This window comes from Furipterus horrens, unplaced genomic scaffold, assembly GCF_987537825.1.
Source record: "Furipterus horrens unplaced genomic scaffold, mFurHor1.1.pri manual_scaffold_4, whole genome shotgun sequence".
In the NCBI taxonomy this organism is placed as follows: domain Eukaryota; kingdom Metazoa; phylum Chordata; class Mammalia; order Chiroptera; family Furipteridae; genus Furipterus; species Furipterus horrens.
The window spans coordinates 56,066,548-56,082,579 of NW_028327174.1; the positions used below are offsets into that span (position 1 = coordinate 56,066,548).

General features: G+C 36.7%; 1 protein-coding gene across 1 annotated transcript; it reads right to left on the bottom strand.

The window, feature by feature from the left end:
• Nucleotides 1-2,757: 2,757 nt before the first annotated feature.
• PRIM1 (DNA primase subunit 1) lies at nt 2,758-15,780 on the bottom strand. Its single transcript, XM_090273435.1, has 13 exons — nt 15,631-15,780; nt 14,790-14,947; nt 12,271-12,377; nt 12,126-12,199; nt 11,176-11,312; nt 10,712-10,770; nt 8,792-8,901; nt 8,175-8,272; nt 7,863-8,004; nt 6,312-6,381; nt 5,569-5,660; nt 4,792-4,890; nt 2,758-2,876 (listed from the first exon to the last, which is right to left on the bottom strand). The coding sequence occupies exons 1-13, from the start codon at nt 15,731-15,733 to the stop codon at nt 2,857-2,859; spliced, it is 1,269 nt and encodes a 422-aa protein (XP_090129561.1). The 5' UTR covers nt 15,734-15,780; the 3' UTR covers nt 2,758-2,856.
• Between the last annotated feature and the right edge of the window lie 252 nt (nt 15,781-16,032).

Below are 16,032 nucleotides of genomic sequence, written 5' to 3' on the forward strand. Positions count from 1 at the left end.
CAGGAGCTGCAGGCAACCACTTCCTTTGAATAGTGACCCATCCGCGTCCGGTGGGCTGTACCCAAGCGGGGGTGGTGAAGAGGTCTAAATAAGGATAAGAATTCAAAACTCGCTGTGCTGGCCTGACGGGAAATCTCTTCCCGAGCCACGCGGTCGTTAGATAGCCTACCCCTTCCCATCTCCCAGGTCGGAACATTTTGATGCGCAAAGGGTAAATGCAATAAAAGAAGAAACCAACCTCTGCACCCTGGTCAGCAAAATAGCCACAGCATTTATTCTTTCGACTTTTGGTTTTCTTAAGTAACGCAGGGAAAGATGAAGTTTTAAGTAACAGGGAATGCCACAGAGATTTTATTCACGCATTGTAAGGTGTATTTTTGGAATACACAATTTAGATTGATGTTGAAATTATAAAGGTATAGATTAACTTTACAGAAAAAAGGACTTAGGCACATACACAATTCTTTTTGCCTGATATTTTGGGCACTTCTTAGATATCCTGAAACGTATCCATTCGGGTCCAGCATCCCACATTAAGTATCCATACAGTAGTCTTGAAAAGTAGAATGTAGTCAGTGTTTTGTCTATGAAAAGGCCCTGACTACCGTATTCTCTCAGCCCTACAGGACTCAACAAATATATTACCAAAACCAGCTAACACTTAAGCTATGGCTTTAGTAAAATTGTGGCTGCCTTTTAAGCAGTGAACATTTAAAATACTCTGAAAGCTACTTTATAATTTCCAAGATCTGTACCATAATGAAGTGAGGATTACGATTAGTCAATTAGGATTAAATGAAGTAGTGGAGTTTACCAGGAATGAGAAATTCTGAAATCATCTTCAGATAGGAGAAGCAATATTATGGAGTGATTAAGAACATGGACTCTGAAGCCAAACTACTTTGAATCTCAGCTTGGTTACCTAGCAGTGAGTGATTTTAGGCAATTTAACTAACCAGTTTGTGCCAGTTTCCTCACCTATGAAATGATTATGGTAGCTACTTAATAGGATTGTTAGTAAGATTAAATTAGGTAAAATGTGTACATTATTTAAAAAGTATTTATTATTACTATTAAAATTATAGATAGAATTTCTACCTAATAAGTGATCTGGAAGCTTTGTCAATGTAGTCCATTTACCTTCAGAAGAAAAGGCCAGTAATTGCCAAACATCTCGGTAGACAAATAAAACTACCTTCACGTTGACCATTCTTTCTTTCCCAGCAAGGCCATTGACTTTTCAAACTCTGTTGTTAATGACTCACTAAGGAAGGATGTATTTTCTTTCTTTGGGTTTCTTTATAAATTGGGTACGTTTGGAGATGGGACCAGTTCTGTGGACTTGTTTCTACAATTTGTATATATATGGAGAAGTTGGCAAATCAGACAATAGGGAAGTCAATAGTCTTTTAGCATTTTTCTGCTATCTTCAGGAATCAAACATTTACTCCTTTACATGAGCACAATGTGTTCTATAACTAATTTTATGGGCTAGTATATCTACTTATATCCCAGGGCTTTAATATTAAAGCACTGAAATATTTCAATGCTAGACTCATTGGAAGCTTAAAAAGATCTCATTGAAAGCATAACACCAGTCTTTCCACTCTCATTCTGAGTTCATAAGGTGGACCAATGAGTCTTTAGTAATTTTGTATTCAGGAATTTCAATTGACTGTTTCCCAAACCTGAAGACTGAATAATATGTAGTACACAGAAACTCAAATTATGAGGAATTTTGCACAATAATTTTAAATATTTTTCTTTAAAAATTAGAAAACAGAAAAAAATGCAAGGCATTTCAGTATGTTGACTACATTAAAATGTTTTATATAAACCAAGAGAAAAAATAAATAAACAAAAATCTGTGTGAGTATAGAGAAAAAACAATGTTCAAGCAAATGCAAAGGAAGGAAAATTTTCATAAATCACAGAAAGTACCAGCCTGATAAGTTTCCTTCCCAGTGTTTCTCAGAAGACAGAATGCAAACCAGATTTTGTTTAGATTGGTTTGTAAAATCAGACAAAAGAAGTATGACACTTGAATATCTATCACAAAATAAATATGGGAGAAATGAAAACTTTATAATTTAAGTATCTGGATACATAGGAAATCCAAGTGTTTTGACAAGTATAACAGGTTTTATGTTGATGAAGTTGGTTATTTTTTCTAAGCTGCTTCTTTACAATGTAGACTAACCTAATGGTTTCAATTGCTCTCTAAGGGAAGGAGCTACAACTGCAACAGTTGTAAACAATACTCTAGTAGGCCATATTATAATCTAGTAACTCACATCTTTTGAATTAAAAGTTTTGGTAGGTTTAGATGCTCAGTTTAAGATGATTTTTAAAAGATGGGCAGTGGGGTGCTGGCCTGACCTATAAAAATATCAGTAAGCAAAGAAATGACTGAATACATACTACAGGTATAATTAACTTGCGTCTCAAGACTTAAGGACAAAGCCCTCATTCACCTAGAATGTTCACTCCAGAAATATGGAGGCTGTACCCAGTGAGCTGAAATTAAAGTCTTGGGCATATTACTGCTCAGTTGCCTCTATATTTGAGAAGTGGTAAAAGTATTAAATAAGAAATCTTAGAATTATCTTTGTATAATATTAAAAGTTACAAATTTATCTTCATTTCTTCCTCCCATTATTGCTCCTTCCAGGAACCTGGACATTCTCCTTTGGTGGTCTTAGGAATCTTTTCAACATAATTATTTAAGAAAAGAAAATTCTGCTTTGAGCATTAAAATGCATACATGGTTCTGCCACATTTATTAAATGGCTCTTTAAGTATTTGTTTCTTGGTTGAAGGTAGAAGTTATCCGTATTGGTTGGAGAGTTCTTATCTTCAGAAGTCTTTCTGTAAATCTGAAATAGAATAGATTTTTATCAAAGGATAGTAAAGGAAAACAAAATAAAGCCCATTTATCGTCACATTCTGATTTGCCTAATGCATCCATTAAATTCACATCATGCATAAAGATTTGCTTTCATATTTATTGAAGTCCACATTATAGACTGGGCTAGTACAGAACTAGAATACAAAGGACTTAATATGGTCAGTTGGAAAGGCAGCTTCAACAAGGTTTTCCAAGTTCAGTCATCATTGTTCATTCAATTAGCACATATTTGAGTATCTGCTATGAGTAGAACATTATCTTAGGCACTGCTCTTTAGCCATCACACATTTTATTTTAAAATGAAGTGGAATGACAACAAACTCAAAACTCAACAACTAAATCTAAAAAATAAAAACAAAAACAAATAAGCAAACAACCAGAACAGGAACAGACTCATAGGTATGGAGATCATTTGTAGGGTTATCAGCTGAGAGAGGGAAGAGGGAGGAAGGAGGAAAAAGGGAGAAATGGTGCAGGGATCACGAAGCACACTTGGTAGGAACAAAATAGGGGGATGTTAAGAATAGTATAGGAAAGGATGTAGCCAAAGAACTTAAATGCACAACCCATGGACAGGAACTAAAGGGGGGGAGGATTGCTGGAGGGAAGGTGGGCAAAGGGAAAAAAACAGGGATAACTGTAACAGCCTAATCATAAAATATATTTATAAAAAATAAAAATGAAGTGGAAAGGGAATTTGTATTTCCATAATGTTGCCACAGTTTTCTATGGTATTCATCAATTTCTTAAATAATATTCATTGCTGGTTTTTTTCCTTTTGGCTTACACAGATACTCAGATCTCTCCTATCCAAAGAACTCTTTCTTTGACATTGCTATCCTTTTAGCAGCTCCCTCTAGTTCCTATATGCAACAAGATTTTATCAATTACCTACTGCATTTGACACTTGATAATCTTGAAACTGTCCTTTCCCCTGTCTTCTATGGTACTTTTACCTCCATCTTTCATCTTGCCACTTCCAAATCATTACCGAGTCCCAAGGATTGCATCTTTTGGAGATCTCCAATGCTACTGTCCTAATGGTAATAGCCTCACTGGTCTCTTGGGTTCTTTCTATCCTCTATCTCTCTCCAGATATAAACTGTTGCTATATTTATCTTTCTAGATAAAACTACAAATCATCACACTTCTTCCTTAGTCTACTTCTTCGGATTTCTATCTCATCACTTCCTGACACAGCTTTTTCCTGATTAACTGTACTACTTGATGGCCTCTAGAGTGATCCAATGCTTTGTTGCCTCTATACTTTTGTTGCTGATATTCCTTCAAGAATGAACAACCTGTCTCCTTTTCCCACTCCTGTACCCTGACCTCATCAAATCTCTGCTTGTGGAAATCCTACTCATACTTCAAGTCATGGTATATTGGCTCTGGGGATTAGACTTCATACAGCACCTTACTGAAAAGAGTTCCAATAACACCTAAAAATATATATATATATATATTTTAAATATATAAATAAATATATAAATATAAATATATAAATATATAAATAAAAAAATACATATGAGATCTTCTCAGGTTATTTCAATCAGATGAGATCTGTTTCTTAGCATTTTGTATTTTTTTGTTTTGTACCAGTTAGCACTGCCTAAGGGCAGGGAGGCATGGTGTGGAATTCATCTTTCTATAATTCATCTTTGTTTCCCTCATAGTACCTGACACTTGGAAGGTTTTTAATGAATATTTGTTGAACTGAATTAAGGGACCTTAATTTTCAAAAACACTAAGGATAGTAAGATAAATCAATAACATTTTTTGGGAGGGCAAAGACTAGAGTTCTAAAATTGCTCACTTACTGGATGCTTTAAACTAGCACACTAAGATCTAAATAGCTGAAAGGTAAAAGTATGCAGTCTTACCACTCTTCTTGAGAAGTTCTCCTTTTCGGGATTTATCCAGGTTTTCAAGAAATTTTTCAAAAACTTTTATGTAAGGACCTAGACTGGTCTTCTTATAATCTAAATTAAAAACACCATGTATTATAATTAGCATTTTAGCAGCAAGAATAACATGAAAGTATAACTTTTAAGTTTCTAGTAAGAATTCTAGAACAATATTGTTCTATAGAAATATGAGAAACACATACCCAGGCATGTGCCCTGACCAGGATTTGAACTGGCAACCTTTCCTTTTGCAGGATGACACCCAGCCAACTGAGCCACACCAATCAGGGCTCAAATTCTTGAATATACAATTCAATTACATTTTAGACATATATTTACCATAAAACTCATTTGGATATATCAAAAACAAAGTAAAGAAAAAAAGTACTGTATACATAGTAGTTGTTTAATAAATGAATGTTGAATCTAAGACTGAGATTCAAACAATTATCAATACCAGCTGACAACTTAATCTTACAATATAGATCCTGGCATTTAGGTATTGCCTGGTAAGTATCTGACGATGCAAATTGGATTTAACAGCACCATTTGGGCAGGCAATTGCTGAAGAAAGGAGGACACCACTGCTGTAACATTATTTGCTACTTAGTTGGTTTCAGGATAAATAATAATTCACTCTGGGCTAAATCTTAGAAGAATTAATTACTAAAAGAATGGGAAGATGTTTATATTAAAAGCTTATGTTAAAATGAAACTTAAAAGAAAAAAATAAACTTCAATATATTAACCTACCTCTGGTTCTCTGTTTGATATTGGATTCAGCTTTGTTCTCCTCTTTTTCAACTTCATTAGTGGTAATGGCATCTAATTCATGGCAGATGGAGCTACAAATAATAGAATAAGAGAATTTTAAAGTTGGTTCTTGGTCAGCATTACCCAGTATATCACAGCACATGAATCCCTTAAGATTATCTGTGAAAAAATTATGTGGCCAATTAAATTTGGGATATTCTAAAAACCATAATCTCTTCTTAAGAGTTTTTCATGCATATTAAACACTGAGAAATCTTGCAGTAAAGAACTTTTAATTTATTTAAGCAGGCATGTCCCAAACTCATTTGAACTTAAAAAATATTTTTTTCAAATTATAAGAGAAAGATTATTTAAAGTTTCAGAGGTAGTAGAAGGGAGTCAGCTGTGATCTGTAGGCTCAGGAAACAAGTTACAGAAGCAGAAAAAGGGCCCTTGGAGCTTAGGAGAGAGAAAGGCAAAGATAATTCACCTGGGGGGAAGAGGGAGAACGGAAAGGTGCAGGTGTGCGCTCAAGAGGGAGAGTGTGCCTGGACTTAAAAATCTTTTTCTTGCATAATAGCAGCTGAAACACTTGTGCTCTGGAACTCACTACGAAATGTTCCTCTACTAGGGCATCATCGTATAGCCTCAGAGTGGCTGTCTCTCTGGAAGGGATCTAATCCAATCTACTTCAAATGCAGAACAATCACAAACAGAAAAGGAGTGATCAATGTGGAACATACCTTATGGTTGGAACAGTAAATGGATCAAACTGATCCACTTTCTGTAAATCAATAGGCACTGAAATTCGACCTGTAAGAACCAAAAGTTATAAACAAATGATTGTGAAATAGAAATCATTACAGGCTGTCTCCTAGAAGTTATTTGTGGCTAAAATTTTAACCTAAGGTTTAGAAAAAGGGTTAGACTTATCTATTAAGAGCAATAGAACTATAAATTAAAAGTACTTTCACATTAGCTGTGCCTTTTCTTTCTCTTAAAAAAAACACCACCGAAACATAAGTGTGAAAGACTGTTAAGCTATTACCTGGCTGGTCTTATCTCTACTTTTATTTCTTTCTTCCTCTTTCTAATATCCTTCTATATTTAAATACAGAACACTCTCAAATTGAGTGAGTCTTGAAAACTGAAGGAAATAGAAATAGTTCATTCATTACCTTGGCTTATTTGCTGAAATCAAAACAGACACCTATATGGCCCTGGTCAGGCAGCTCAGTTGGTTGGAGCGTTGTCCCATATACCAAAAGGTTGTGGGTGCCACCCCCGGTCTGGGCACATACTTAGGTTGCGGTTGGATCCCAGGTTGGAGTGTGTATGGGAGGCAACCAATTGATGTCTCTCTCTCACATGGATGTATCTCTCTCTCCCTTCTCCCCCACCTCTAAAATCAATAGACATATCCTTAGGAGAGGATTAAAAAAAAAAAAAGAAACAACACCTCTATGTTGGGCACCTTGAGAAAGCATTTTGGAAATAAAATAAGACAACATTATAAATACTACCCTTTTATAATATCCACACCTGGGACAATCTAAAGAATGCCAGGTGATTAACAAGTAAAATAATTAAGAAAGTTAGTAAAAAGACTGCAGCTAATCAATGGGAAAAGGATATAATCAAAACATGTATTTATGAATGAACATAATTACCCAAACCTTGAATATTAGAATAAGGGACTATCCAGTGAAGCTTTAGAATGAATCTTAACATAAATATTAAGCTTATTACCAAAAGGAGCTAAAAACAGTCAACAGGTTTGAAAAAGGGATACATAAATGTATGGGCTACAGTCGTTATAGATTATTAAGGGAAACTAGGCAATTTGGGAAAAGTGAATGTATAACAATTTTCTAAGCACAATAACCCACTGAGGTAGGTACTATTATTATCTCCATTTTACAGATGAGAAAACCAAGGCAACAGAGTAGTTTCCCTAACATCTTACACCCAGTGGCACAATTTGTTTTAAGACTGTGGACAAGTCACTTTAACTTCATAGGCTCTGTTTCCTCATCTGTACAATGAGAGTGACTGTCCTGTAATTTCTAACACTGAACCTCAGAAACCCAACTGAAAATTATTTACATAGTGGAAACTCACCTGTAGCTACTAATCAACGATTTAAAAACAAATTAAGTACGTATTAGCTGACAGAACAATTCTTTAACCTTAAATATGTCAGACATTATATGTATTCACACCCAGTAACATGCTTGCTGAAACAAAAAATAACTTTAATTTTTCTTTTAGTTTTCCTTATTTTCTTTACATACCCGTTTTAGGATGAACACTAAAAGGGCTCTTCAGCAAATGATTGATTCCTTTGCTAACATTGATATCCAACCGTGGAAAACAGTACTGGAGCATGATCTCCCACTCAAGCCAGGGTCCACATTTGTCATTTTTGGTGTCGTTCTAAAAGCAGATGCAAGTCCAGCATGAGGATCGGTAGGAACTTTTGAGGATTTCTTTCAAAGTGGTTATAAAATAATCTTCAACCATCTTTAACTTAAAAAGCAAAACAATCAGAATTTAACTAAGAATTATATTATTTTATTTGTAATACAGATGTCAATGGAATATACCAGATATTTGGCTTTCTTCAAATGCTCCTTCAAATGTTCCCAACGCTGAAGTGAAGTGTGATACCTTTGGAAGATTTTTTGAAGGTCATCATGAATTAGTGATGGATCATTAAGGAACATACTCATTTAGGGCACATCAACAAACAACTTATCTGTATATATAGAATATCTAGTTTATATAGAAAGTAAATATTGTTTTCTAAAATATAAGTAAAATAAACACTAAAAAATAACCCTGTAAAAATATAGTGGTGATATGACAGAAAGAATGCCAAAATAACTATACAGTTTCATGTAAAATTTTTCCCTGGTCTGTATATATTTTGACAAAATAATTCATCGTTCTTTAAATAGCCATTAATTCTGGGATGATCAACTACCATAAAGAGGAAATTTATTTATGAAATGATCTCATGTCTTATTGTATTCCAGACTAGATATACAAAAATGTAGAAATACAGATGTTTTGTATAAAAAATATTAAACTTATAAATATATGAGAAAAAAGTATTTGAAAAGATTGTCAAAAAAGGAGAATAAATATATGGAGGCAGAATACATGTATATAATATATAAATACAAGTAGCTCACATAGAAAGGGTCTTGGAAAAGGATATTTTCAGGAGCAAGAGCTAAAATCTTATCACAGCTTTCTTTATTTCCAAGAATATCTTGCTCAACCAAGGCATATTCTTCAAAGTATTTATTTATTATGTTAATAGATTTTCTGTGGGAATAACAATAACAAAGTCCCAATACAATTAGCAACACATCCCCCACATAGCTTTTGTTGGTCTTTGGGAGGTTAGTGCTTATTTTCACTGAATTTCTAGAACTTAAGTAGGTAAAATGGGAATAATACCCCTTTGCAGGGTTATGAGAGTAAACTCTAAGGGAAAGAACCTAGCACAGTGTCTGGCTTATAACAGATATTCAAGAAATGTTTACTTCTAAAACTTCACAACTTAGAAGGTTAATAACATCATTAATACAGAGCTGGGCAAAAACAGGTTTACAATTACAAGTACATAAAAGAGCTTATTCTTGTATCATTATTTATTCTTATATTTTTTTCCATAAGAACAACCGTAAACCTACTTTTGCCCACCCCTGTATATAACAAGGGTAGAAAGCAACCAATTCAGGACAACATAATATCATACATCAGTAGTAGAATATGGGACACAGTGTACTGCTTCTACTCTAAATTACTTGCTTTAACATCTCAACTATTATATAGTACTTAGCAATTTGCAAATAGACTTCATATCTACTGTTTCATTTAATTTTTTTAAAAAAGATTTTATTTATTCTTAGAAAGAGGGAGAGGGAGAAAGAGAGAGAGAGAAACATTGATATGCGAGAGAAACAACTGGTTGCCTCTAGCAGGCCCCCAACTGTGGACCTGGCCTGCCACCCATGCACGTGGCCTGACTGGGAATTGAACCTGCGACTTTTTGGCTCGCAAGCCGGCACTCAAGCCAGGGCTGTTTTATTCAATCTTTGTCACAACTCTGATATATGGAGGAGATGTTCTCCCCATTATAAAGATAAGGAAATAGAGGCTCTAATATTTCATCAAGATCATAGTAAGTGGCAGAATATGGATCATACTCCTAATGTTATGCTCTTTCCACTATCCTAGAGAAGTAGTGAATTCAATGGAAAAAATGTGAGCTCTGGTATAAGGCAGACGAGGACATAAATATGAATTTAACAATTACTTGTGTGATGCCAAGCAAATTATAACAATTCCTCCAAATCTCACTTTGTTCATCTGTAAGTGGAGATACCATCCTCATATCCCTCATGAGGTTGTTGGGAAGACCAAGGACATTTGTAAAGCTGGATCATATAAGAGACGTTCAATTAACTCTAGCTATTATTATTGTAAAATGCTACCCCAGCAGAGAAGATAGATAACAAGGTGCATAGAGCAAGAGCAAAGCGAACATCTTTCACAATCCAATATGGAGTCGCTGTCAGCCACGACAGTTACGTCAAGGGCTATGTCAAGACTGAGGTAAATGAGGTGTAACAGGAACGTCCCTATTAGGGGCCTGGAACACCCAAATCCTTGGAGTTTAAATACTTGGATAAGGAATCCATCTGGATACAGATGAATGGGACCTCCACCTCTGGTGGACTATTAAAAACTCAGAGCTCCAATCTCCCAATGCTCAAGCTTGGCTATGCCACAGGTCACACTCAGAGCCCTGCTGAACTTCCAATCCACTGGATGCACAGCCACCTGGCTTAACACTGACACCCGCCTCTCCACCTGTAGATGCCACTAGTGACTGGGACTTTGCACCAAACACTCACTCTGCTTCTATCACATAAGCTCCCCATCTCTGCGGGTAACCCGCATGTGATTATTGGCTTATTGGGGAGGTCTCCCCTAATAAACCTGGCACTGTGGAAAGACGTTGTGTGAGTGACTCCTTTAGGGGACACTTCCTTGCTCACGACGCAAGGTAATACAAGAATGTGCAAGTATAGGAGATACAAGCTACATGAAGTCTTTTCCAACAGACCTGACAAAAGGGTGAATTTTTTCACTTAGGTGAACTTTCTTTTTAACATCTTGACCACCCTGAAAAATAAATAATAAAAAAAAAAGACCTTCATGCATATTATATAACATAAATGAAGTAATTAAAAAATTTCTACAGTGTGTTCTAAAGATATTGATTAAACTCTGTCAAAGTATAAAAGCTCATATGCTTTTTTATAGTCTCAATACCTGTAACTTTTTGGGTTAACTTTACTTGATTTAATTGAACCAGAAAAGTAAACTACTAATCTTCCTTTTGCCACAAAAGAGGATACTTACAACATAATATGAAATATCTTTTAAAAACAGAGCTACTATGATTTTAATTGCTCTACTGGTAAGATCACCTACTCTGGAAAGTGATGCTATAAAAGACAGTGTAATTTTGTTACTAAACATACCAGGCTTGATACATCTAGCAAAAAATTATCATTAAGAGCTTACCTTTACAAGACTCAAATACTCAACTATCCCAGATCGTACTGAGGAGGACAATTTTCTAACTGATTCATCACAGACCCAACAATGAACACCTCTTCTTCCAGAATATACCCAAAGGCGGTGCTTAAATCCAAAGTCCTCTGAGGAGGGGAGACATAGTAAATTTTAAAACAAATCTATAAACTCCTGGTTCTTGCTTACTTCCTTAGCTTCAATTTTTAAAAATCTCTTATCCACATGTACTCACCTGAACTCTATTAAACTAGTTGTAATTTCCTGTGCACCCTCCCTTGCCATGTTCTTGTCTTCATTACTTTATCTATCCTGGTCTCTCTGCCAAGAACTTCCTCCTGCCCTAGCACTTCCATTTCTTTTCCTACCCAAATGCCATTTATGCTTAAAGACCCAGTCTAGGAGATACTAATGGAGTTAAGACATTTAAAGTGCTTAAAACAGTACCTGGCACACAAGCCCCCCCCCCCCATATTATATCATCTATTTTATTATCATCCTTATCACCACCTCTTAAAGGAAGCCTTTTCTGATCCAATCTCTTCCCATTCCTGTATGCACTCCTGCTGTTCTATATTCTCATAGCACCCTGTGCATATTATGTAACACAAAGGTAATCCTTAATTTTTAAATCTGTCTCCCTAGACTGTGTAACCTACTTGAGGTAAGAATTGTTCTCTTTCATATTTCCCTCATCTAAGACAGTATCTGGCACAATAGAGTTGCTCAATAGATGATTGAATTGGGGAAAAATGCATGGTTTGATCACAGCTTTATTAGTTTCAACTATAACTTTATTGTAATCTTTTACTTTCTTATATGCTTTAAGGAAACATGTTAGAAATTTATAGGATTTGATTATAAAATAGTATAGATAGGCTAATATTCAGAGGAAAACAGATTCTTGCATTTGACCCCACTCAGACACTGCTGATACTTGCCCTTCAATGCTCGGTCGATGATGTGGATGGCCATGGTCATGAGGGTCCAGCACTTAGAACATATGTCTGCAGAACTGGAGTAGAGCCATCATTACTCACAGTCAATGATATTACCCACCCTACCAATAAAGCACCCGGTTATTACCTACAACATCTCCTCACATCATCATAGTCTGTCATGTCAATGTCAAACACCAGTTCTTTTTCCTGAGCCTGGAAAGCTCCCAGCTTCACTGTATTATGCTGATTGGGCTACAAGTATAAAATATCAATCAATTTCTCTAAGAGCTGCCATGCTGCCAAATATGCTCATTTTCTACCCACACAAAAAAAGTGGCCAAAGATAAGTGAAGAAACCATATAATGTGAAGTTGATGTCAGTTCATTAATTCAGATCCTATACATCCAGAATTGATGACAGTGTAACTTTCATCTACTTAAATGAAACAGGATTTGGTAAATACATATTATCACCATTTTTTTTTCCAGTTCTTCTGAGAAAATTGACATAAAACACTATATAATAAATATTTATTGATCAATAGAAATAATAAAGCGTTTTAGATTTCTGATAAGGAAAAATACATATAATTAATGCCCTATTGCAAGGTGTCCTTAAAGAAACAATGTTTTCAAAATTCTCAGGAAAAATGATTTACTCAATCATTAGTTAAGCATAAAGGTAGAATAAAGACATTTTCCAGATACAGAAGGTGTGAAATATTTTGTCTTCCATGTGCTTTTTCTCAGGAAGCTCCTGGATGATGTGCTCCATTAAAACAAGGGAGTAAACCAAAAAAGAGAACATGGGATCTGGGCAACAGGGGATCCAATATGTGAGAGAGGTGAAAAGAAACTAAGGCGATTATAAGATCACGCTTATCCACCAAGCTTAGTGAGCAATCAGTCCAGTTTGGAGGTCAGAAGGCTGCAGGACAAATTTCTTCAGAACTGAGATGAACAAACTATCTGATGGGTCTGAATACATCAGGAGAGTTAGACAATTGGCAAAGAGTTTCAGGTTGAATTTGTGTCTAACGCTAATTTTTTTTTTTTTTTTTTAGAACTTTCCTTGATGATGGGGATATTTTATTTTAACTTATTTATTTGGAGAGGTGAAGGGAGGGAAAAGAGAGGGAGAGAAATGTCAATGTATGGTTGCCTCTTGTGTGCACACAACTGGGGACCTGGCCCACAAATCAGGCATGTGTCCTGATTGGGAATCGAACCCTTTGGTTCGCAGGCCAGTGCTCAATCCACTGAGCCACACCAGCCAGGGCTAACCCTAATTTTTAATCCAACAAACATATTAGGAACATGGGGAATGGGAATGTTCTACATGTAGTGAGAATACAGGTAAGGTTAAAAAAACAACACCACCTAAATCCTAACCTGCCAGAGCAGAAAACCACTAGATAATGCTTTAAATAAAAAGAAAAAGGAAGAAATATAAGCATGTTATTTAGAGATTAGGAGGCAAATACCTTAAGAATCAGCTAAAAGAGTGGCTGCATCTCGGGAGCATAAAACAGGTGAAGTAAGACACCTTTTAAAAAAAACTTTAAAGTAAAAGGCCCTCATAGTTTACTGCTCCAAAGCATTTTTCCTGCCTGCTTTTTCTTACCCCATCTTCTCTTCTTCCCCTGGGACTTAAGAGTCATAAAACTTGACTATCAATTAGAAATTGTGTGACCTAGGGAAAAATTATTTAAGTTCTCCAGACCTGTTTTCTCCTACGTATAAAAGTGAGAATTGATATGAAAAACAAGTTATACAACACATAAAACACCTCCATACAAATGCTATTATCCTATGTGTGCATTTTTAAGGAGAGGAAGAAGGGCAATTTTGGTATGTTCATTCATTGAGCAAGTATATACGGTGTACTTTCTCAGCCAGGCACTATTCTAGGTACTTAGAATATAGCAGTGCCAGGGGAATACAACAGATGGCAGGTTGCAGTAGGCCTTACTGAGTAAGGACGTGAAAGAAATGAGGGAATGAACCAAGATACTTGGGGAAATGGGTTCTAGACAGTGGAATTGCTTGAATAAGGGCAGTGTGGCAGGGGAGGGATGAGTGAGCGAGAGAGGAGGGCTTTTACTCTGAAGTAGCTGTTGGAGAATGGTTTTGAGCAAAGGAATCACAGGATCTGACATGTTTTATCATAAAAGGATCACTCTGGGTGCTGTACTATGATAGGGTCTACAAGAGAAAATTGTTAGGAAAGATTTAGTCATTCAGATGAAAGATAATGATGATAGTAGTAGCATTGAGAGCACTAGTTGGATTTCATATATATTACGGTAGAGACCTCCTAATCGAAGGGATATAGGTGTGTGATAGGAATGAAGAATGACTCCAATGCTGGGAGAGAGTGTAATTTTCTTAATTCCCTCCTTAAACCATGCTGACTTCCTCACTTAGTCTTTTAGCCAGATATTCAATTTTCTGTCTTCATGAGAATACAACCAATTCACTTATAAATGATTTCCAGTCAGTAATGTAGAGTATCAAAGAACAACAACAACAAATTACAATCTACTTGCAAAAACAATTAAGTGTGGATCTTCAACTAAAATAAACTTTAAAAATTTTATCTCGAAACTCTGGGGATTCTTAGTGTAAAAAACCAACAAAATACATAAAAACCTGATTTCTTACTCTGTGGGAATATACCGCGCCTATATCAATCTTGTATGGATTCATTTTCTGCATCTCCTTTTCCAGATCACTCTGGTTGTTGAAAGATTGGTAGCGAATGTAAATATCATCTTTCAATGTGAATGAAAATTCACGGTGTTGAAAGTAATTCTTTATCACTGCAAAAATAAATGTACATTTTAAAGTTAATTTGGTACTTTATCCAGCTCTGGGCCTTATAACATTAACCAGTAAGATTCTTAATAAGCCCTTTGTGCCCAACACTGTGCTAGATGTAAACAACAACAAAAAAAGGCAAGACCTAGTCCCTAATTTGAAGGTGCTTACCACACGACATTTCATAGGGAATAGTTAAAGTGAGAAAAAATATGCAGAAATAGTTTAAATACGTATATAATGCCACCTCTATCACTCTGGTCGGCCACCTCTCTCTCTTCGGTGGTCAAGTCAACTGCGACGAGTTAAGTACTTCTCTTCCGGGAGATGTCCCTCTGTTCCTGACGCAGATCAAGCCTCTGCAGCTTCATACTACGATCCAGTAACCCTTTGGCTCAGGAACCGCGGCAGGTAAACCGGCACCGAATGCGAGTCCTGCTACTTAGTGGTAGGAGCAGCGGTTCTGCTTTTCATTGTGCGGCCGCAGGCTGGTCATTATACCCTCTCTCGGCCTATTTACATTTCAGAGGTGGTGGTAGGGAGGGCTCGACAGAATGCGTGAAGGCCCCTATCGCAACAATGGCGCGCAGAGGGAAGTTCATGTTGTCATGCCTTAGAACGCTCCCTGAACCTCTTGACATTCCCTTCCCAACCCACAACCCACCCTGCTCCCCGCCGCTATCACCTCCGCCGTAGTTGAGCCAGCGATAGTACTGAGCGTAGGGAAAGAGCCTCCGGTAATAAAGCTTAAGTAGCTCGGGCAGCTCGGCGGGGTCAAACGCCTCCATGGTACGAGGTACTCAGCCCCGGCAGAATTACAGCAAGAATTGGCGGGAACCTCACAGGAGCCTCAGCCACTGCACAGGCGCATCATGGCCACGGCCTGCCGTCTGCAGAGGTCGCTGGGAATTGTAGTTGCCACTTGGGGGTGTGGCTTGGGCGTGGGAGACACTTCTGCTATCTCCTTCGCCCACCGGCTGGGGCAAGGGTCCTCTGCTCAGGTGGGCGCAAGGAAGCCGCTCCAATTCCGGGAAGGTCGGCTGCGGAAAGGTTAGCCCTTGAGCATATTGAATTAGGTTATAATGAT

What these genes read in the sequence shown, in the direction of transcription:
- PRIM1 (XM_090273435.1), bottom strand. Translation starts at nt 15,733, where the DNA reads ATGGAGGCGTTTGACCCCGCCGAGCTGCCCGAGCTACTTAAGCTTTAT. An exon ending in AGTATTTGAGTCTTGTAAAG is followed by an intron (nt 10,771 to 11,175) that starts GTAAGCTCTTAA and finishes TTTATTTTTCAG; the next exon opens with GGTGGTCAAGATGTTAAAAA. An exon ending in TTTACTGTTCCAACCATAAG is followed by an intron (nt 5,661 to 6,311) that starts GTATGTTCCACA and finishes TATTATTTGTAG; the next exon opens with CTCCATCTGCCATGAATTAG.